Source organism: Ceratotherium simum, chromosome 35 (assembly GCF_057802395.1).
Source record: "Ceratotherium simum simum isolate JZ-2026a chromosome 35, ASM5780239v1, whole genome shotgun sequence".
NCBI lineage: Eukaryota > Metazoa > Chordata > Mammalia > Perissodactyla > Rhinocerotidae > Ceratotherium > Ceratotherium simum.
In genome coordinates, this window is record NC_141934.1 from 9,893,874 (window position 1) to 9,917,803 (window position 23,930).

Genomic DNA, 23,930 nt, shown 5'->3' on the forward strand with positions numbered 1-23,930 from the left:
AAATTGTGGAGTGGAATCCAGATGAACTTGGCGCTCTCAGAATGGGCAGTGGGGAGCTACACTGAGTGCAGAAACAGAGTGATGGAAGCAGCTGATTCTCTCCACTAGATAGAGAACAGGTGAATTAATCCTCGAGCACTGTAATTTTTTAATATCCATCAATTTGCTGAATGTTGGAGGCCTTCACTCCTACGTCTTCTCCCCCACCCACATAGTACACTTGGCTTAGTGGGAAGAGTGGGGTTGGGTGGGAAAGTAAATGGGGCTTTAAAATTAGGCCACTCTGGGTCTATATTCTGCACACGTTACTTTTTTTTTTTTTTTTTTAAAGATTTTATTTATTTTATTTTTTCCCCCCAAAGCCCCAGTGGATAGTTGTGTGTCGTAGCTGCACATCCTTCTAGTTGCTGTATGTGGGACTCGGCCTCAGGATGAACGGAGAAGTGGTGCCTCGATGCGCACCCGGGATCCGAACCCGGGCCGCCAGCATCGCAGCGCGCGCACTCAACCACCAAGCCACAGGGCCGGCCCTGCACACGTTACTTTTGAGTGGCTGAGCTGGGCTTCCAAAGCTGGCTTCCTCAAAGCCCACAATCCTAGTCATGGATGCTTTACCTTTCTGAAGGTGGGGAGAGCTGCACCAGGTCACCTCTCAGGTCTCCCTGATGCAAATCTTTGAATCCTGCAGAAGTGAGTGTCCAGGGAGGTAGGAGTTACCCTCATGCACAGCTGGGCTGGGTGTACATGTGCTGTGCCCCCTTCTCCCCACCACCTCCCTCTCCAGCAGGAAGAAACATCTGTAATTCTATGGCCTGTTCACCTGTCTTCCTTTCTCATTAGACCCAAGCTCTGGGATATTGTGGGCTTGAAGTCCTTCTGGCAACTCGTATAGCACTTGCTGGGTGAATTTTCCTAGGTTGGTTTCCTAGGGTTGGTTGGTTAGGCTGGCCCCAGTTACTGGCCTCACTGTTATCGGAGAGAGGGGACCTCCTGGAGTCAGCCCCCAGAAAACTGAGCTGACTCCAGCCTCTGGCCTCCAGATTGCCATCCCTCAGGATCTGGGCTGCTGGTTCTGAAAGTCTTGACTGCTAAGGTCTGTGGTTCTTCCTGACTCACTGAGAGCTCTTAGGTATGTGGGTTTGGTTCAGCCAGTATTGACTGAGTCCTGACTGCTGATTAGACTACTCTGGGAAGGCAGAGGTGAGGAATGAACACCTTTCTCTTCTGGAGCTTCAGCAAGGGCATGCCTCTAAGTGGACAGACTGGACCTCTTTGTCCACTTCCCTGTTTCCAGGAGCATCCTAGCCCTGTCTTTCTAGGGGCTTTCTTTCCCTCAGACACAGCCTACTTATGTTTTTCATTTCTTCACAGGATGAGGACATGAAGAGAAAATTTCAGAATTTGCTTTCTGAAGAAAATAAGTCAACAGCTCTACCTGAGGTCCCAGCCCAGGTATTCTGGATGATGGTCATTAAATGTAGGCTAAGTTTACAGAGCTGATGAGCAACTATGATGAGTTTGATTAGTTTCTTTAGCAGCAATTGCTTAACATTTTTTTAGGATGAATGTAGCATATACTTTGTTTCAGCTTGATCTGCTCTAGTACCCTTAGAAGATTTAATAATGAAGAGTATGTTTAATGCGTTAGAGAAGTACAGCTAGGGATTGTCAATCAAGAGGTCTCCTGCAAGGCAAGATTGGAAAACTGTATTAGAGGCTCAAATTTAAATTTGTTGAAAAATTTAAAATTTGGGTGAGTGGTTGATGATTTATTGATTATAATTTTATTCCTCTAAAGTTCTTTGTAAGTATAAGTTAATATCTATTCATCTTGTCCTGTCTTCTGTTGGTGAATGATAACACTCCTCTTCCCACTGCCCCCTCACAATTTTATAAATGGGAAAACAAAGACACAAAAAAGATTGTCTTCTCACAGAAGAGCAAGACTTGGGGCTCCCAGTGAGAGGTTTTGTAGTCCCTTTAAACGTCATCATTTGGGAAAAGGCGACCAAGAGGAGGCTGGTAATGCTGCTTACTTTTAATATACATCTTTGAATGGCTGGAAGCCATAAGGGAGAGAAATGCCAGTTTGATAAGCATGTCTGAGTCCTGGCAGGTGTGATGGGGATTCAGATGTCAATGAAGACACCAGTAATTCTTGGTACTAGAAGTTTCACATGAAATGCTCCAAATTTACTCCAAGCTTATTGGGAAACTTTGATAATCTTAAAGAAGCCAGTGGTTTTCTTTGAACATTTCTCTCTTTTCCTTTATTTCCAGCCTTCCACAAGTCGAAAGCGGCTTCTGGAAGGGGAAGCGGAGGATGCTGACACCACAAAGCGCCCAACTGTGTGCACTGCTGTCTCATGAACACTGGTTGAACGTGAAAGAAATGTACTTTCTTGAACCCTGCTGCCATTTGCTTTAAATTTTTTTTCTATAGTTTGTATTTTAATTATGGGAACAGTTCCTTTTCCATAATCATCGATATACAATTCAAAACCTAAAGGAAACTGGACTTTATGCTTCTGCTTGATGACCAGCTCTTTAGTTGCATGCCTTTTGTGTGTGTGTGTATTTGAAGTTGTTGTGTGCATTTCATCTGGCACTCTACCTTGGCCGTAAGCAGGCAGGTTTCTCTGGATGTATCCCTGATCTCAGCCTGGGCGAACTGCATACAAATTCTAAAGGCCTGTTAGAAAGTTGCAGGAAAAGAGGCCCAGCAAAGTTGGGGTGAAGTTTGTAGAGACTGGCTGCCTGCCAAAGTCCCCATGAGACAGGAGGTACCTTGGTGCATATACCCCAGGCCAGTTTTCTCATCCTCACCCTCATAAAGATACAGATCCTGAAACCATGGGGCCAGATAAGTTGTAAAACACAAAATTTTCCTGATTTTCGGAAGGGGACGTGGCACATCAACTGTATTATGTGTAACACCCTGCAGAGTCCTATAACCAAATAGTTTAATATTTCTGCAGCAAATATTCACAGTAAAAGGGTGAGAGAAGAGTACAAGTAGCCTCATGTCAGTTCATGTCAGTCTTTTCTGCTGAAGAGTTATAGATGACTCTCAGGTTTCAGAGCTGTTTGGATTTTGGAAATGCAGATAAGGCACGTGGGCACGTCATGTTGACCCAACAATGACCAGGGAGGCCCTAAGACCCTCTCTTGATTGGTACTGTCTAGTCGTCCCAGTGATTCTATGGGCTAGGTCCTCCAATCACCCTTATGTTATAGGTGAGGAATCCAAGCTGAAGGAGTAAGGTGACTTGTCCAGTGTCACACAGCTAGTAAGTGGCAGAGCTGGGACCCAACCCAGGTCTTTCTGACTCTAAAACTAATGTTCCTCATCTCCTCAGTCCCATATTCAATAAGACTCAGGGATGTTGACTCACACTGACAAAACTCGCAGGAGATTAATGTCTAAATGTTGAATGCCAGTGTGTTCAATTATTATGAGTGGGTACAGTCCCATGATCTGTGGAAGTTGGGACACCGTGGTGGCAAGGAACAGAGGCCCATTCAAAGTACTTCACGGAAAAGAGGATTTGTTTCAAGGTTACAGATGGCTGGGCCTGGGAGCCATCGGGAGCCCAGGCACTTGTAATGGCTGGCTCCTTTTGTCTCTTTCTACCCACTGATTTTGCTTCTCTTGTAAATTTTTCAGATGCCACTGGTGAGCTAGCCAGGGCAGGGTCAGGGCTACACAGCGTTGCCCCAGGCAGTGGGGGTGGTGGTTGGTAATTTCCATTAGAAGAGTGTGCAAGCATTCTGAGGCTTGGACGGTGGGGGTGGGGGTGGGGGTGGGGATAGATGGTGATTTAGGTGGTTTGTATATTTATAAGAATGAGGCTGAGATTGCCAAGTTAGATGGGTTTTAGTTCATTTGAATATTTAATGTGAAGGCTGTGGTTTCTTCGGGCATTTTTCCTTCTTGAGGCAGGGTCAGCCAGCCCTTCTCTGTTTCCAGAGCACTTTGTATCAGCTCCCTGTGATTATACCTTCCATGGTAGGCTGAATAATGGCCCCCAAAGATATCCTCATCCTAATTCTCAGAACTGATGAATGTGTTCTTTTACATGGCAAAAGAGACTTTGCAGATGTGATTAAGTTAAGGATCTTGAGATGGGAAGATTATCCTGTCTTATCCGGGTGGGCCCAATGTCATCACGATGTTCCTTTTAAGAGGGACACAGGAGGAGTCAGAGTCAGAAGAGATGGAGTGATATGCTTTGAAAATGGAGGAAGCGGCCACAAGCCAAGGAATATAAGCAGCTACCAGAAGCTGAAAAAAAGCAAGGAAATGGATTCTCCTCTCAGAGCCTCCTGAAGGAACCAGTCCTTTATACCTTGACTTTAGCCAAGTGAAACTGATTTCAGACTTCTGACCTAAGAGAATAAGAATTTAATAAAAGAATAAATTTGTGTTGTTTTAAGCCACCCAATTTGTGGAAATTTGTTACAGCAGCCATAGGAAACTAATACACTCACCAATGGGGGGACGTCAGCTGCTGATTTGGGGCCACGCAGTATCCACTTTCTCTTCCTAACCTCACTCCTGTTTTCTTTTGGGGGGATCTTTTTCCCTATCCTATGAAGTCATGGCGGGAGGGGGAGATGGTAAAGCTAAGTGTCTGCCTGCCCCCCACTATGGAAGCTGAAGAGGGTCCTGAGAGGCCCTTCCTTGGCAGAGCTCATCCCATTGTCCACCCAGCTGGAGATGGGCACAGGATTTTGAAACATGGGCAAATGGAGCTGAGATGGCAACATTAGTGGTAGGAGGAATATTGTGCTAATCTGAGCTCTCTGCACTTCCTGACTTTGGCTTTGGACAAGTTACTTCAAATTGCTGAGATTTTATTTCCTTATCTGTAAAGTGGGTGCAGTAAGAGTACCAACCTCATGGGTGTTTGTGAGGATTCAATGGTGAAAGTCCCATTTAAAGTGCCTGGCGGGGCTGGCCCCGTGAAGTGCGTGCACTCCGCTACAGGCGGCCTGGGTTCGGATCCTGGGCGCACACCAATGCACTGCTTCTCCGGTCATGCTGAGGCGGCGTCCCACATACAGCAACTAGAAGGATGTGCAACTATGACGTACAACTATCTACTGGGGCTTTGGAGAGAAAAAGGGAAAAAAAAGGAGGAGGATTGGCAATAGATGTTAGCTCAGGGCTGCTCTTCCTCAGCAAAAAGAGGAGGATTGGCATGGATGTTAGCTCAGGGCTGATCTTCCTCACACACACAAAAATAAAATAAAAAAAATAAAGTGCCTGGCACATGGTAAGGGATCCATCAATGTTGGCTTCCATCATTAAATGTGGGAGGGCCACACAAGTAGCCAGAGGGAGCCACAGAAAGTTCTTGAGCAGGGAAGTAACATCATCTCTTCATCTTTTTGGGGGGCACACAAGATGGGTGGATAATTGAGATGCTTTTGACAAAGAAGATTTGGGAAATGCCAGGCCTGGGGTGGGTGGGATGAGCCGAGGTGGAGGAGCATTTCCCAGTGGCTGAAGTAACCGCCACACCCCTTCTGAAGGACAGGCATGTTGCTCCATGTGGACCTGCTACGTGCCTTGATGGCGGTGCAGTGGACAGTTCTTTTTTGTGCCAGTCCTGCACACGATGCCTTTTGTGGTAATTGCATTCATATTTTCCTGGGAGAGGCATCCTTCCTTCCACTCACCCCCACCCCATGTCCTTGAGGGGCTGACCTCACCCCCTTCCTAAAGGGGCTCCATATAGCCAGGTCTGGCCAGTCTTGGCTGTGATTGGCTCAGGCAGGGGCACGTGACCCAAATGGGTGCAATGAAAGTCAACCCTGGGACTTTGGCTGGAACTACTGGGAAACAGCTCCTGCTTTCCCCGTCAGATGTGAGCCAGGAGCTGTCTGGGACACTGGAGAGAACTGCACAAGAATGAAGTCATCACAGAGGGAAGTGGTGCTGAGAGAGTCAAAGAAGACTGAGGTCATTGTTTGAGCACCTGGATCTAGCTGTGCCTGAAGTGAGGTACCACCCCAGGACTTCTCAATATGTTCCCTTTTTTGTTTTACTCCAAGTTGAGTTGGTTTTTTGGTCACTTGTATCTGGAAAAGGCCAGACTAATAAATTCAACCATTTACAAACTCCAAGAGACCCCTAGAGACTCCTCTTTTTCTAGTAGGGAAAACATTTCTCTGCTGTTGTTTTTCTGCCAACTTTAGGGTTTTCAGAGAGGTTTGGGGCAGAGAATGGAAAGCGAAGATGCGGGAAGTAACAGTACCTCCAGTCAGAAGGTTGAATGAACCCTTCCCAGCTAATTACACCACAGGGTTTAGGAGCAGAGACCCTCTCATTAAACTTTTAGGAGTCTTGGAAGGATAGGGCAGGAATTATCCCAGCGAAGCTTGGAGAGGTTGGTGCTTGCCAGGTATTGTGCTCAGGGATGTACACACATCATCTGGAAACTCACCTCAATCCTGTGAGGTACTACTGCCACTCTCCCCTTTGCAGATGTAGAAATCAAGGCTCCCTGGCTCGGTCAAGGTTTCCCAGTTTGCAAGAGGTGGAGGTGAGACTTGAACCGAGATTTCCCTTCTCAAGTGCCCTTGGGTTTTTTTTTTTTTTTAAAGATTTTATTTATTTTATTTTTCCCCCCAAAGCCCCAGTGGATAGTTGTGTGTCGTAGCTGCACATCCTTCTAGTTGCTGTATGTGGGACTCGGCCTCAGGATGAACGGAGACGTGGTGCCTCGATGCGCACCCGGGATCCGAACCCGGGCCACCAGCATCGCAGCGCGCGCACTTAACCACCAAGCCACAAGGCCGGCCCTGCCCTTGGTTTTTAACCATTCAACAAAACTGCTTAAGAGAACCCTCTTAAGTAAGTAATCACAGGATTACCAGTTGGAAAGTAGCAGGTGCAGTGTTGATACTGTAGCTGGATTATTTCATTGAGTCCTCCCAACATGCTTTAGTTGTCAGATATTCCTGACTAAGGAGAAACAGGCCCCTGGAGACCCGATCTTAATCACACAAAGGTTAATGCAGATGCGGGACTTGAACTCAGGTTCTCCACTGAGTCTGGCTCTCCCAGGGACATGGGCATTCACTGTGGCACTTACGCTCGCGCACGCGCTTGCACACCTCCACGACGGGGATCTCATCACTTTAGTGGCGTGCTTCCCCCGGCACTTCTTGGGTAATTCCCTCCTGGCCCAGACCCTCGCCCCAAGTCCGGCGTAGCGGGTGAAGCAAAAGGGGCAGTGCCAGGAAGGGGCGGAGGGGCCTGTCCGGGGGTCGTCCGCAGTGCGGCAGGCGGCGGCGCCGAGCCCTGAACTGCGAGCGCTGGGGCCAGGCTGCACCGGTGCGGAGGGGGTGGGCGCGACGCCGGGAACAGCGGCCGGCTCCGAAGGGCGCGAGGCAGGGCGCGCGTGCGCGGTGGGGGGGGGGAATCCGCGGAGGCGCGCGGGGAGCGGGCGCGGCGAGTGCGCGCGTGCGCGGTTTGGGGGGGTGGAGTGGGTTGCCGCGGCGGCGCGCGGCACGGCGGGAACATGGCGCGCGGGGTCGGCGCGCGCGCCTAGCTGGCGGGACCGTTAGCTCGAGGCGGACGCGGCCCGGGCCCCGCCGGGATGGAGCAGTCGCCGCCGCCGGCGCTCGAGCCAACCCCGGGGCCGACCCCGGCACGGAGCCGTAGGCGGCGGGAGCCCGAGTCGCCGCCGGCGCCGGCGCCGGTGAGTGCGTGAGGGGCGCGGGCCGGGAGACTTTCTTTGTGAAACTCTGTCGGTGCGAGCCGGGCAGGGCCTCAGCGGCTGACGAGCGCCCGCCTGGCGGAATCCGCCCCGCCGTCTGGGTTCGAGCCCCGCCTCGCCCCGCTTGGCGGCGGGACCCAGTCCAACGCCTGCCCGCCTCAGTTTCCGCGGGGGTGTGGTAGACAGTCGGCGCCTAATGCGCGCGGCCCCTCCCCCTTACCTTCGACCCCGACGGGGCGGCGGCTGCCACCGACCGGGGGCCCACCGGAGAGGTAGACCGCAGCCGCTGGGAGACAGGTGTCGGCGCAGCCCCCGGAGGCTCAGGTGCAGACAGCCCCAGGTGAAATCTCAGGGAGTGAGCTGTCCGTCCCCGGAAGGAAACAAGTCTGTCGGTGGCTCAGCACAGTGATTTTGGAATGCTTTAGACCCACCCCAGCTTCGTGGTGTGTGTGGGGTATCGGTCAGGGTGAAGGATGCTGAGCGCAATGGACTTCGGAGGTGTGGCTCTCGCTGGATGGGATGGGATGGCCTTGAGCATTGGGCTCCCCAAACAGCCAGGGCATAGGAATAATCTGGAGCGCTTGAAAAAAATACAGGCGTCGTAACTCACCCCAGGCCCACGGACTCAGACTCTCCAAGGCATAGGAGCAGATTTTGAATTTTAACGAGCTCCCAAGTTGTTATGATCAGGCAAATTGGACAAGCACTATTTTAGAATAAGCTTCCTGCGAGCAGGGACGTGTTCTGTTTATAGCTCACCATGGCGTCCTGGTACCAGGCGCTGTGCTTGGCACATGGTAGATGGTCAGAAAATATTTGTAGGAAGGCTAGATGACTTAGGGAGTTTCCAAAATAGGACTTCTTGAGACATTTTCAGGAGTTTTTGAGATTCTCTCTCTCAGATTTACTGTGTAATGTGATTTTTCTCAGGTCCCGACTTAACTTTTGTGACTGTTCATAATGCCATGTTTTCAGTATGTTCTAGGCAAAAGCAGGGTGTGCGTTGCTTAGTATAAACCATCAACTCTTGTATACCCTAGCTAGGTTAAAATTAATTCTGAAACAGAATTCTGCATAAAAAATGCGTGTTTCTTTCTCTTCATCATTTGGGGACACTAGGTTTATAGGATTTTGTTCTTTTGAGGTAGGTAAATATTTACATTTTCATCAAAGCAAATTTGAATTACTGTTCAGAAAAGTTGGCAATTTGCTTAAACCTCTGCGTATTTGTAGTCTTTATGTAACATTTTGAAATTGAGATTTATGTTTAGTTCAGAGTCGATGCTAAAATAGAATTGTTTGAAAGTTATTTGATATTTCAGGGGCTGTTTTTTTTCACGTTGTTTTGAATTTCAATAGTTGATTTCATTTCAATAGTGTTTTTTTGTTGTTCACTGGATAAAATATGAATGTATGGGCAAGCAACACTTTAGGAGTTGAGATTGCATCTGAAGAGGAAAAATTGAAAAATTAGGTGCCTTATTCTGTGTGTCATTTTTGTAGTTTATGTGGATGTCTTTCTTTAAATTGAGATATAATTGGCGTTAGTTTTAGCTGTACAACATAATGATTTTATATTTATATATATTGCAAGCATCCATCACCATACATACAAATTTTTTTCTTGAGATGAGAACTATTCTCTTAGCAACTTTCAAATATACAATACAGTGTTATTAACTATAGTCACCATGCTGTACATTACATTCCCATGACTCTTTTTGTGTATCTTTTAAAAAATAACAGCTTTGTTGAGAGATAATTCACCTACCATAAAATTAACCTCTTTAGTGTACAATTTCATGGTTTATAGTATATTCACTATATGCCCAACATCACCATTATCTACTTTTAGAGCATTTTCATCACCCTACAAAGAAATCTTGTGTCCATTAGCCTTTCGTGTAAGCCTATTTCCCAGCCCCCAGTAATAACTAACCTACTTTGTGTCTCTTATGAATTTAGCTATTCTGGACGTTTCACATAATGCAATCTTACAATATATAGGTTTTTGAGCTTCATCCGTTTGTAGCATGTATCGGTACTTCTTTCCTTTTTATTACCAAATAATGTTCTATTGAATGGATATACCACATTCTCTTTATCCGTACATCCGTTGATAGACGTGAATTTTTTCTACTTTTTGGTTAATATGAATAATGCTGCTGTGAACATTTGTCTACAAGTTTTAGCGTGGACATATGTTTTCATTTCTCTTGGGCATATCCCAATTGCTGGGTTATGTGGTAACTCTATTTTAATCTTTTGAGGAGTTGACAAACTTTCCTAAGGCACTGCATCTTTTTACATTCCCACAAGCAATGTATGAGGGTTCTAGTTTCTCCATATCCTCACCAGTACTTGTTATTTTCTGTCTTTAACTTTAGCCATCCTGGTAGGTATAAAATGGTCTTATTGCAATTTTGATTTGCATTCCTTGATGACTAATGGTGTTCGGCATATTTTTTTGTGCTTATTGGCCATTTGTTTATCTTCTTTGGAGAAATGTCTGTTAAAATCCTTTGTCCATTTTTGGGGGGTCCATTTTTTAATTGGGTTATTTATCTTTTTATTATTGAGTTGTAGGTGTTCTTTAAATATTCTTGATCCTAAACCTTAATCAGATATATGATTTACAAATATTTTCTCCCATTGTGTAGGTTGTTTTTTCGCTTTTTGGATGATGTCCTTTATTGTAAAATAAGTTTTAATTGTGATGAGATCCAATTTATCTATTTTTTCTTTTGTTGCTCATGCTTTTGGTGTCATATCTAAGATTCCATTGCCAAGTCCAAGGTCATGAAGATTTACCCCTGTGCTTTCTTCTAAGAGTTTTAAGTTTTTAGCCCTTATATTTAGGTTGTTGATCTATTTTGAGTTAATTTTTGTGTACAGTGAAAGTTAGTGGTTCTAATTCATTCTTTGGCATATGGTGATCCAGTTTTCCAGCATTATATGTTGAAAAGACTATTCTTATCTCATTGAATGGTCTTTGAACCCTTATTGAAAATCAACTGACTATGAGTTAGGTTTTATTTCTGGACTATCAATTTTATTCTGATGTTTGTCTTTATGTTAGTACTACACTATTTGATTACCGTAGCTCTGTAATAGGTTTTGAAATTAAGTGTAAGTCCTGTAACTTTGTTCTTTTTCAAGACTGTTTTGGCTTTTCTGGGTCCCTTACATATGGATTTTAGGATTAGTTTATCAATGTCTGCCAAAGAGTAGCTGGGATTTTTTTAGGGATTGTGTTTAATCTGTCCTTTAAACGATGTTTTGTAGTTTTCAGGTCCAAATCTTGCACTTCATTCAAAAATTTATTCCTAACTATTGTATTCTATTTGATGCTGTTGTACACGGAACTGTTTTTACAATTTTATTTCATATTGTCATTGTTTATCACTAGGTCATTGCTGGTGTATAGAAGAAATACAGTTGAGTTTTTGCTATATCTTTTAATTTCATCATTTAGTGGTAGTCTGTTCCAATTTTCTGTTTCAAATCTTCCCCCCAAAGTAGTGAGGAAGAGTGGTCTTTGAAAGCTCAAGTATGGATGCAGATCTAGGTTCATATCTCTAAATTTTGGCTCTGCTACTTGCTAGTTATAGGATTTTGACAAATCTTAGCTGTTATACATCTCAGTGTTCTCATATATTTAATGAGCAGCAATATCCATCCCAAAGAATTGTTAAATGAAAGAGAATATAGGTAGCTATTTAGAACAATGCCTTTGCATGTGGTAGGGATTTGATATTTGTTGTTTATCTTCTTCTGTTAATTAAGTCCATTTAAAAGCAAGCCGAAAAACAAAAAGCCAACTAAAACACCAAACCAAAACAAAAATAACTAAAAAAAACCCCAAACCCCAAAACAAACAAACCTAAAACCACAGACAAAAAAAAAAAAAAAAAAAACCCACAAAGAAATAACCGCAAACAAAAACCTCAAACCTCTTCCTGTCCCCATCTCTTTTCTGTGACCCAAGAAATCCCTGTGAGTGCTTGAGGAACATTGAAAGACAAAGTCTCTCACACCACACAGTTGTAGTGTAAAAGCCTGCTAAATCTAGGCTGCTATATGGGATATTTGACCATGTTTATTAAAAACAATAAAAGTGTAACTCAAAGCTGTTTGTTTTTATCCCATAGTTATTAACGTGTTGTTCTTACGCTACTTATTTCTCCTAAAAGCAGAAGCAATATTTTTTCATTAAATTTGATGGTTATAATTCTTGTTTCTTTTGAATGATTGCTATTTTTTAAAAACTCTGTTAGAGACAAAGCCTGATGTTTGAACTTAATAGTACTTTTATTTTGGTGTCTCTTCAATAGCCAAAGTAGATCACTATTTTGTACGGGAAGAAACCAGAGACACAATATAATCCACATATGATGCATGGAACATATCATGTTCATTTAATGTGTATTTACTATGAACCAAAGAAAATAATTGTTTACACTGTAAGTATTATTTTAACAATAAAAACTTACCTCCAAAATCACAACTATAATTAAATTTATAACCTACAAACCCACAGATTGATAACTCAGACATTTCTATAAGAAAATTTTAAAGTTGATCTTTATCTAAAAAGAAAACCTTTTATTAGAAAAGCTGCACATGTGCATTATATAAAATTAGAAAATATAAGACAAGCAAAAATACCCCCCCTAATATTATCAGTACAGTGGTTATGACTATTAATACCTTAATACATATCTTTGTGGAACTTTTTCTGTGCATCTTTCTATCTAACAGTATGTACACACATACAAATGTATGTAGGTATTTAAACTAAAATGAGATAAACCTGCACAAAATGTCTTTAATTTTTATTATTTTTAAAATCAGCTTTATTTAGGTATAATTTAAATACAATAAAATTTACCAATTTTAAGTGTGTAGTTTTATGAGTTCTGACAAACATATACAGTTGTGTAATCACCACCACAGTCTGTAGACGGAATAGAAGACTGTTTCTTTTTATTAATTGAGTACTACTCGATTATGTGTCCTGCAATTCGTTATCTATTCACCAGCTTTTGGTGATTGTGAATAGAACTACTATGAACATTCACATACAAGTCTTTGTGTGTTTCATATATATATATTTAAGAATGGGATTGATGGGGCCAGCCCCGTGGCTTAGCAGTTAAGTGCGTGCACTCCGCTACTGGTGGCCGGGCTTCAGATCCCCTGTGCGCGCACTGACGCACCACTTGTCCGGCCGTGCTGAGGCCGCGTCCCACATACAGCAACTAGAAGGATGTGCAACTATGGCATACAACTATCTACTGAGGCCTTGGGAAGAAAAAGGGAAAAAAAGGAGGAGGACTGGCAACAGATGTTAGCTCAGGGCCGGTCTTCCTCAGCAAAAAGAGGAGGATCGGCGTGGATGTTAGCTCAGGGCTGATTTTCCTCACACACACACACACACACACACACACACACACCCACACACACAAAAGAATGGGATTGATGGTTTGTATGGTAAACATATGTAGGTACTGTTTTGAAACCTGCTTTTTTTTAGTCAACAATCCACCCCCCACTTTCCATTTAAGTTAATTTTCCTCTTATTAAATGCTCAGGCAATATTCACATTTTTTCCAGTCTATCCCAAAATGTTTTTTAAATCTGTTGTGTCAAAATCAGTATCAAATCCAGGATCATGCCTTAGTTAATGTCACTTAAGTCTCTTTTAATCTAGCATGGTCGCTTTTTTCATGACACAGACTCCTTGAAGAGATCAAACCAGTTGTCCTGCAGAATGTCCTATTATCTGGATTTGTCTGGTAGCTTCTATGTGGTGTCATTTATCTTCTTCCTCTATTTCCTATAAACTGGAAGCTGTAGAAAAAGACTTCATGGATAAATATTTTTGGCTAGATTATATCATTGATAATGTCTACTTAATGTTGCAATATAAGGCTTGTTTTATCATTAGCATTTTCTTGCTGTTGAGAAAGGGAAAGCAGTGATAATGTCCCTCTATTCTATAAGTAGTGCTCAGAGACTAGTCCCTTTTACTAGATCAAAGTAGTACTGGGAGATTGAAAAGGCAGTAACAGTAACTAGAGAGTAGGACAGAAAAAGGAGGAAGTAGGTGTCAGTGTATGGCTCCAGTTGCCCTCCCTGTGACCACTACCCAAAACTGCCTTTTCCTCTTATGGTTATAGTTACCTCGAGGAGAAGATAGTTCAGTGTGAAGAACATGCATTATTTTAAATGATTAATAGTATAAATTTAACTTGCAATAATCTGAAATGTGATTTGTTGAGATTCTAGATGACAAATAATTGATGATTTGTAATGAGGATGTGGTACTATTTGTGGATAAAGAACAGGATTGCTAAGAAATAGCAGGTGGTCTAAGTACCACAGCAAACCTGACTTTGTGTTGTGGTTTTGCAAGAATAAAAAAAACGTTAGCTGTGACTGTTAAATCAGAGAAGGCATATTATTATATGTGGTTTCTTATTCCATGATTATATATTTGGCATTTCTATGCTATCACTGGCTAAGTTTGCCACAGTGGAAGTTCAAAAATTGCCATAGTAGTGTTTCAACTTACCGTGGACTTAGTTCGGAAAATGGTAGGAAAATTATCAGTAGTCTTTGTACTTGCAGAATTGCATAAAGAATATCACTTTGATGAAGATGAAAATTACTAAGATTATTATTGTCCTCTAATGTCAGTCATCATAAAAAGAAAATCAAATTAACCTTGATACTTATATTTTGCCAAATCATGCATATAGAAAGCCATTGGTGCTCATTTTTAAGACACAAGAAAAAATAGTTTAGGAAGATGAGGAGGGGAAAGTAATGATAGAATAGATTAAAAGAAACAGATATATTGGAAAAGAATCCACAAAATATGCAGAAAGTAAAAGCAAGTGGAGACGGGAGGAGAGAAGAGGGTAATGATTAGATTTAAAGGACCAACATTCTAAAAAATATTACTAGAATCTCTATGTAACTAGGCCACTTTTCTTTCTTTTGTGATTGAACCCTGCAGCATCAGGTAAAGCTGGAATGGATTCAGTTCTTTGGGGCTGAAGGTATTTTTCTTGGTTATTTTGTTTTAGCAGTGGGACTGGGCAGTTTAAGGAATGTAGTTTTGTAGACTTTTTTTTTTTTTAAGGAAGATTGGCCCTGAGCTAACATCTGTTGCCAATATTCCTCCTTTTTTCCTTTTTTCTTCCCAAAGCCCCAGTAGATAGTTGTATGTCATAGTTGCACATCCTTCTAGTTGATCTATGTGGGATGCCACCTCAGCATGGCTTGATGAGCCGTGCATAGGTCTGCGCCCAAGATCCGAACCGGCGAACCCGGGGCCACTGAAGCAGAGGGTGTGAACTTAACTGCTACGCCACCGCCCCAGGAATGTAGTTTTAAAATAAGTCTAATCTTGACATCCCATGTTCATGGACCAAAAGACTTAACGTTGTTAAGATGACAATACTCCCCCAAAGGATGTACAGATTAAGTGCAATCTCTATCAAAATCTCATCTGCCTTTTTTGCAGAAATCAACAAGCTGATCCTAAAATCCATATGGAAATGCAGGGTACCCAGAATAGCCAAGACAATCCTGAAAAAGAAGAACGAACTTAGAGGACTCAAACTTCCCAATTTCAAAATCTACTCTAAAGCTACAGTAATCGAGACAGTGTGATACTGGCATAAGACTAACATAGACCAATGGAATTGAGAGTCCAGAAGTAAACCCTCATGTTTATGATCAATTGGTTCTCAACAATGGTGCAAAGCCCATTCAATGGGGGAAAGAATGGTCTTCTTAACAGATGGTGCTGGACAACTGGATATCCACATGCAAAGGGATGAATTTGGATCCCTGTCTCACACCATACACAAAAATTAACTCAAAATGAATCAAAGACCTAAATGTAAGAGAAAAAATGGTAAAACCCTTATCAGAAGACACAAGAGTAAATCTTTGTGACCTCGGGTTAGGCAATGATTTCTTAAATATAATACTGAAATCAAAAGTAACAACAGAAAAAGTAGATAATTGGACTTCATCAAAATTAAAAACTTTTGTGTGTCAAATGACAGCATCAAAAAAGTGAAAAGAAATCCCATATAATGGAAGAAAATATTTGCAAATCATATATATGTGATAAGGGACTTGTATTGAAAATATGTAAAGGACTCTTTGTAACTCAGTGATAGAAAGACAAACAACCCAATTAAAAAATGGACAAAGTACTTGAATAGACATTTCTCAGAGAATATATATATATATTTACATACAAAAATGGCCAATAAGCACATGAAAAGGTATGCAACATCATTAGTCAAAACTACAATGAGATACCACTTCACACCTACCAGGACAGCTGAAGTAAAAAAGACAATAACAAGTATTGGTGAGGATGTGGAGAAATTGGAGCCCTCATACATTGCTAGTGGGAATGTAAAGTGGTGCAGCCATTTTGGAAAACAGTTTGGCAGTTGTTCAGAGTGCTAAACATAGAGCTGCCATATGGCCCAGTAATTCTACTCTTGGGGTATATACCCAAGAGAAATGAAAGTATTTGTCCATACAAAAACTTGTACATGCATGTTCATAGCAGCATTATTAATAATAGCCAAAAAGTGGAAACAACCCATAAACGCATTGACTAACTGTTGAGTGGATAAACAAAATGTGGTGTATTTGTATAATGGAATATTATTCAGCCATAAAAAGGAAGAAGTACTAATACATGATACAACACTGATAAACCTTGAAAACATTATTCTGAGTGAAAGAAACCAGTCACAAAAGATCACATATTGTATGATTCCATGTGTGTGAAATATTCAGCATAGGCAAATCTGTAGAGACAGAGAGTGGATTAATGTTTGCCAGGGACTTGGGGAGGCTGAGTGGGGAATGACTCCTAATGGGCATGGGGCTCCTTATGGGGTGATGGAAATATTAAAATTGTGGTAATAGTTACAAAACTGTGAATAAATCAAAATCACTGAACTGTATACTTTAAATGGATGAATGTTATGGTATATGAAATATAGCTCATTAAAGATGTAAAAAAGAAAGTCAATTAGAAAATAAAAAGAATGTCTAATATTTTAAAATGTCATTAAAGATATTCTCCTAAAGTCTTTATTTGCCCGCCTCCTGTTTTTGTTTTCACTAATACGTATATGAGCAAGATTATACCTATCATCTAAGATGATCCTGTCGTCTGAGGCTGTTTTATGGAGTGACAAGCTAAATCCAAAAGCTAAAATAGTTAAAATAGAGTGTATGTGTATAAACAATTTCAAGCATATGGAAAAGTAGATTGAATCCAACAATAAACCCTTATATTCTCTCATTACTTTGATTTAATAATTATTACCATTTTGCCAATAATTGGATATACTTTGAGAAATAGTTAAGATTTGTAGAATCTGTCTTTACATTTTCTAAAATAAAGTCAGTATTCACTATATCAGTATTCACTATGCATTTCTATAGAGAACACCTGAAATTAAGATGGATGAGAAAGTTTCTGTGAATTAAAAAATGTCATGTAAACATGTTAAGATGTCTGAACTTTGTTAGAATAATCAGGTCTGTAAGTTACAACATTTTTTAATGCAAACGTTATCCTTCGTGTGCTTATGAGATTTCTGTGCCAAATTGTAGAACAGAGGAAACTGTCAGTTCCATAAGACTTTTCCTATGACTTGTCCTGTACTAGGAGCTTTGTTTCCTGATATTTCGTTAGTGCAGTTTGATGTTGAGGAATACATATTTAATAAGGCCAAGCACTTACGTTGGGATAGTACCTTTTATTTTGGAGTTAACAGGTCACGATATGGGTATATTCTCATTTCCCTCTCAGGAATTTGCATGTTACCAGTATGATTTTGGAATTCAGGCATCTTTATTGGACATTTGGCCTTGTGTGTAGTTTCTTATCATTGGGAAAAGTATATTACAGCGGATTGCACAATTTCCTGAGAGAGTACTGAAAAACACAGTCACAGTTGCTTTTGTTCTGTATGTAATGTTTTCGTATTGAGTGGTGTCTTGGATCCTTATGGTTTTAGCTTATGCAGAAACATGATTTTTGAAAGTTGCTCCACTGTCAAGTAATGCTCTTAAATTCATTGCTTCCTGATCTCCATAAAGATTGTTAAAACTGTTTATAAAAATTGTTCAGGAAATTGGCTGTAAATTCCAAATATATTTTATAAAAAATAAAATTTTCAGGGCCCGGCCCAGTGGCGCAAGCGGTTAAGTGCACACGCTCTGCTGTGGCTGCCCCGGGTTCGCCGGTTCAGATCCCGGGCGTGCACCGACGCACCGCTTGTCAAGCTATGCTGTGGCGGCGTCCCGTATAAAGTGGAGGAAGATGGGCATGGATGTTAGCCCAGGGCCAGTCTTCCTCAGCAAAAAAAGAGGAGGATTGCAGATGTTAGCCCAGGGCTGATCTTCCTCACAAAAAAAAAAAAAAATTTTCATTAGGCATATTTGGAAGAACCGTGTAAATTATAGAGTACGTGGAAGCAATGTTCTTTCCATAAGTAGAGGGTCTGTTGGTTTCAGATTGCTATTGCTAACATATTGTGCTTACTTTGTGTCAGGCACTGTTATAAGTCCTTTATATATATTAACTCATTTAATCCTCACAACTACCCTATGAGGTGGGTACTGTTGTTATTCTTGTTTTACATATGAGGAAACGAGGTACATTGAGATTATTAAATAACTTGCTCAAGATCACACAGCTAGGAAGCCAAGTTGCCCTGGATTCTAATTTAGCAGTCTAGGTGTGGAGTCTACGTTCTTAACCATTGCCCTAGACTATCTTTGTTTTGAATGATCATTAAGCAAACAGTGATCAGTTATAACTATCTTTTGCTACTGAATGTTAGACTTATTGCAGGAAAGCAATACAGGCAGTTCCCTGGATATCTTGTTAAAATGTATTTTTTTTTTTGGTGAGGAAGATTAGCCACGAGCTAATGTCTGTTGCCAATCTTCTTCTTTTTGCTGAGGAAAATTGGTCCTGAGCTAACATCCATGCCCATCTTCCTCTACTATGTATGTGGGATGCCTGCCACAGTATGACTTGACTGGTGGTACCTAGGTCGGCGCCTGGGATCGGCACCTGCGAACCCTGGGCCGCTGAAGCGGAGCGTGGGAACTTAACCCCACTGGGCCGGCCCCAAAATGTAGTTTTTATCGTGCAGTTTCTGGTTATGTTGACACAGTATTCTGGAATTTGAGTTTGTATAATGATGATAGAGCAAAGGGATGAGTATTTGATACTAAGTTTACTCTTGAATTTTATTATCTAGTCACTTTTTATCAAAGATAAAATTAACTACAATATAAGCAGTTTAATTTTTTAAGTATTTAAAGTTACAAAACTGTTATTAAACTAATATTTAATGTAGTACCTGACATAAATGTTTCTTGAGTGAATGAAGGGAATTAAACAAGATAATGAAGGAAAGTATTAAATGAAATGAGGCTATATAAAAACAATAGTTTTTAAGATAGTCAAGGAATGATTCTCATATGTGTCTCTGAAATAAAAAGAATTATAAAATAAACAAAATCAGGGCCGGCCCCGTGGCTTAGCGGTTAAGTGTGTGCGCTGCGCTACTGGTGGCCTGGGTTCGGATCCCAGGCGCGCAGTGATGCACCGCTTCTCCGGCCATGCTGAGGCCGCGTCCCACATACAGCAACTAGAAGGATGTGCAGCTATGACATACAGTTATCTACTGGGGCTTTGGGGGGAAAAAATAGATAAATAAAATCTTTAAAAAAAAAAAAATCACTGCTTGTATCTTACTTGTTTATTGATGAAGGCGAATCAGTCTTTATAGTGAAAATTAAAAGTTGTTAACTAAAGACAAAGCGTATTAATACTCTAAGTCATTTGTTGATTGAGACTTTTAGCCCAAGGCCAGGTGTGTGAAATAAATGTATAATTATAGCTTCCTGAAAAAAGTTTTTTGTTGTTGAAAAAAAGTGTATTCCAGAAATTTGTTCTTCATTTGAGTATTCTTCATTTGAATTTCCTGTGAGGCTAAAATGTAGGTATTTACTTAATATTAATTTTCATGCTTATTTCTTATTCTTGAAGGAGTTGAAATAGCTGAATATCTGGAGATATTTTACGCTGCTGTTTTCTTTTTTGACTTGCTTATTTTTTATTGAGGTAACATTGGTTTATAACATTGTATAAATTTCAGGTGTTCATCATATTTCACTTTTTGTGTGGACTACATCATGTTCACTCCCCAAAGACTAATTACCATCCATCACTGTACGCATGTGTGCTTTTGCTCCTTTAACCCTTCCTCCTCCTCCCTTCCCCTCTGATAACCACCAATCTAATCTGTATATCTATGTGTGTGCTTGTCATTGTTTTTTATCTTCCACATATGAGTGAAATCACATGGCATTTGGCTTTCTCCAGTATTTGGCTTTCTCTGTCTGACTTGTCTTGGACCCTCGAGGTCCATCCATGTTGTCGCAAATGGCAAGATGAGATCTTTGTTTTTGGTGAGGGAGATTGGCTGTGAGCTAACATCTCTGCCCATCTTCCTCTGTTTTGTATGTGGGCTGCTGCCACAGCATGGCTTGATGAGCGGTGCGTAGGTCTGTGCCTGGGATCTGAATCTGTGAACTCTGGGCCACCAAAGCAGAGTGCACAGACTTAACCATTACACCACCGGGCTGGCCCTGAGATCTATTTTTTTATGGCTGGGTAGTATTCCATTGTGTATATATATATATGTCTGTGTGTGTGTGTGTGTGTGTGTGTGTGTGTGTATAATTTTCTTTATCCATTCATCCATTGATGGGCTCTTAGGTTGTTTCCAAGTCTTGGCTGTTGTGAATAATGCTGCAGTGAACATAGGAGTGCAGATATCTTTTCGAATTAGTGTTTTCATGCTCTTTGGATAAATAACCCAGACATGGAGTAGCTGGATCATATGGTAGTTCTATTCTTAATTTTTTGAGGACTCTCCATACTGTTTTTCATAGTGGCTGAGCATTCCCACCAGCAGTGTATGAAGATTCCCTTTTCTCCAGATCCTCTCCAACACTTGTTATTTCTTGTCGTTTTAATAATAGCCATTCTGATGGGCATGAGGTGATATCTCATTATAGTTTTTTTTGTGTGTGTGTGAGGAAGATTAGCCCTAAGCTAACATCTGTTGCCAATCCTCCTTTTTGTTGAGGAAGATTGGCCCTGGGCTAACATCTGTGCCCATCTTTCTCTACTTTATATGTGGGATGCCTGCCACAGCATGCCTTGATGAGTGGTGTGTAGGTGCACACCTGAGATCCAAACCTGCGAACCCTAGGCTGCTGAAGTGGAGTACGCTAACTTAACCACTGCGCCAGCCAGCCAGCCCCTCATTATAGTTTTGATTTGCATTTCCCTAATAATTAGTGATGTTGAATATCTTTTCTTTTTTTTTTTTTTTTTTTTTTAAAGATTTTATTTATTTAATTTTTCCCCCCAAAGCCCCAGTAGATAGTTGTATGTCATAGCTGCACATCCTTCTAGCTGCTGTATGTGGGACTCGGCCTCAGGATGGACGGAGAAGTGGTGCCTCGATGCGCACCCAGGATCCGAACCCGGGCCACCAGCACTGCAGCGCGCGCACTCAGCCACCAAGCCACAGGGCCGGCCCTGAATATCTTTTCACGTGCATGTTGGCCATCTGTATATCTTTTTTGGAAAAAGGTCTGTTCAGATCTTTTGCCCATTTTTAAATTGAGTTGTTTACTTTTTTGTTGTTGAGTTGTATGAGTTCTTTATATATTTTGGATATTAGCCCCTTATCAGATATATGATTTGCGAATATCTTCTCCTAATTGTTAGGTTGTCTTTTCGTTTTGTTGATGGTTTCCTTTTCTGTGCAGAAGCTTTTTAGTTTGATGTAGTCTCATTTGTTTATTTTTCCTTTTGTTTCCCTTGCCTGAGGAGACATGATATTCAAAAAGATATTGCTAAGACCAACGTCAAAGAGTGTACTGCCTATGTTTTCTTCTAGGAGTTTTAATCATTTTAGGTCTTACATTCAAGTCTTTAATCGATTTTGAGTTAATTTTTGTGTATGGTGTAAGATAATGGTCTACTTTCATTTTTTGCACGTGGCTGTCAAATTTTCCCAACACCATTTATTGAAGAGACTTTCCTTTCTCCATTGTATGCTCTTAGCTCCTTTGTCGAAAATTAGCTGTCCATAGATGTGCAGGTTTATTTCTGGGCTCTCGATTCTATTGCATTGATGTGTGTGTCTGTTTTTTGACAGTACCATGCTGTTTTGATTACTATAGCTTGTAGAGTAATTTGAATTCAGGGAGTGTGATACCTCCAGCTTTGTTCTTTTTTCTCAGGTTTGCTTTGGCTATTTGGAGTCTTTTGTTGTTTGTACTCTGCTGTGTTTTAAGACCTGTTTGTGAACTCAAAGCTATTTAGAGAAGAATTTTAAGTTAAAGTTCTTTTTATCATTTGTGAGAGGGTTGTAAACAGGTTAGCAAGTATAGACAAATATGATTACTTTTCTACTTTACAGTATGTATTTATTTCTAGGGCCGGCCCCGTGGCTTAGCGGTTAAGTGCGCGCGCTCCGCTGCTGGCAGCCCGGGTTCAAACCCGGGCGTGCACCGACACACCGCTTCTCCGGCCATGCTGAGGCCGCGTCCCACATACAGCAACTAGAAGGAAGTGCAGCTATGACATACAACTATCTACTGGGGCTTTGGGGGAAAAACAATTAAAAAAAATTTATTTCTAGTTGAAGTTTGGAAGAGTTAGAATTACTTTACTAGTTAAAATTTTTTCAAACGTGCTTGGTTTCCCACTGTTGTCATAGTTTTTGATTGATTTTACAGAAGGAGTTGTCAAAGTGAATTTCTATCAATTTGGCTCAAAAAATCTTTTTAAATTTTGCTTTTTCTTGTGTAGCAACTTATTACTTTTTGTACATAGTGACTTCAGATGCAGCAGTATTTTAACATTGACTTTTTGTAATCCTGAATCCTTAATCATGACACTAAAAACACATATCATTATGTTTAACAATACTGCAAGAAAGTAAAAAATACTTTTATTAAATTTCCATTTATACAAAGTTTGTGTGTAAAACATGTATTTACTATTAAGGATCAGGAACTCTTTTTACTTTTATATTCTCATTCCAGGATATTTTTGAGCTTCAGTCAATAGAAATAATAATTCATAAAATAAATTATACATATGTACTGTGAATTAACTTCCTTCTGATTTCTGAGTGGGACAATAGTTAACGTATTAGTTTTTATTTTGCTGTGTGGAAGATGATTTCGTTGCCTAATTTTCTGTGCATGTTATCCTGTAATGCTCAGGGCACCAGAAGTGTGTTGCCAGATTGGATGTTCTCAGCAGAGAGTCTTGAAAAATCACTCCTTGTGTGAGAACATGATGTTCCATATAGCTACAAATCCAGATATGAACTTCAAAAAGCATGTAAGCTAGTTGTGTTCAACAAATGTTGCTTTTCAAAGGCTGCCTTAAATTTAGAGAGAGTTGTGTATATAGCACTATATGTGCACTATAGCATATGTAGTGGTCAAGGATAAGGTGTGTGGGATCTGCACCTTATTGTTCCATTTATAAGTAAGAATACTACCATTGCCTCCTTCACAGGGTTGTTGTGAGGATTAAATTAATTAATACGTGTATACTATCTAAAACAGTTCCAGGCACGTAGTAAGTGCTAAATAAATGTTAGGTGTGATTGTTGTTGTTACTATCATTGTTGTTATTACTCTTCAGAGTATCAGGTGATGATTGTGTTGGATACAGACTGATGCCATTGATTTTGATCCCCTGCACAAAGTTGTAGATGATGATGATGATGATTTTTTTATGTGATAAGCTTTTTTTTGTTTTTTGAGGAAGATTGGCCCTGAGCTAACATCTGTTGCCAATCTTCCTCCTTTTTTCCTTTTTTCTCCCCAAAGCCCCAGTAGATAGTTGTATGTCATAGTTGTACATCCTTCTAGTTGCTCTGTGTGGGATGCCGCCTCAGCATGGCTTGATGAGCGGTGCATAGGTCTATGCCCAGGATCTGAACTGGTGAACCCTGGGCCCCCGAAGCAGAACTCAAGAGCTTAAAACTGCTACGTCACCAGGCCAGCCCCCTAAAGTTGTAGATTATT

At 41.1% G+C, this 23,930-nt stretch overlaps 2 protein-coding genes across 9 annotated transcripts in view; both read left to right on the forward strand.

Annotated features, from left to right (window-relative positions):
* CHEK2 (checkpoint kinase 2) overlaps positions 1-2,518 on the forward strand; it is a 37,742-nt gene extending 35,224 nt beyond the window's left edge. For 7 of the 8 annotated variants that reach the window (XM_087424012.1, XM_087424013.1, XM_087424014.1 and 4 more), the window contains 2 exons: positions 1,372-1,452; positions 2,281-2,518. In XM_087424012.1, the coding sequence (XP_087280138.1) occupies positions 1,372-1,452; positions 2,281-2,370 (171 nt within the window). In that variant the 3' untranslated portion in view covers positions 2,371-2,518. The remainder of the gene's footprint in view (positions 1-1,371; positions 1,453-2,280) is intronic. The other variant, XR_015549963.1, reaches the window with a different exon arrangement.
* A 5,012-nt stretch (positions 2,519-7,530) lies between these two features.
* Positions 7,531-23,930, forward strand: part of LOC147912451 (tetratricopeptide repeat protein 28-like) — a 177,980-nt gene continuing 161,580 nt past the window's right edge. The window contains exon 1 of the mRNA XM_087424021.1: positions 7,531-7,712. Within this exon, the coding sequence (XP_087280147.1) occupies positions 7,611-7,712 (102 nt within the window). The 5' untranslated portion in view covers positions 7,531-7,610. The remainder of the gene's footprint in view (positions 7,713-23,930) is intronic.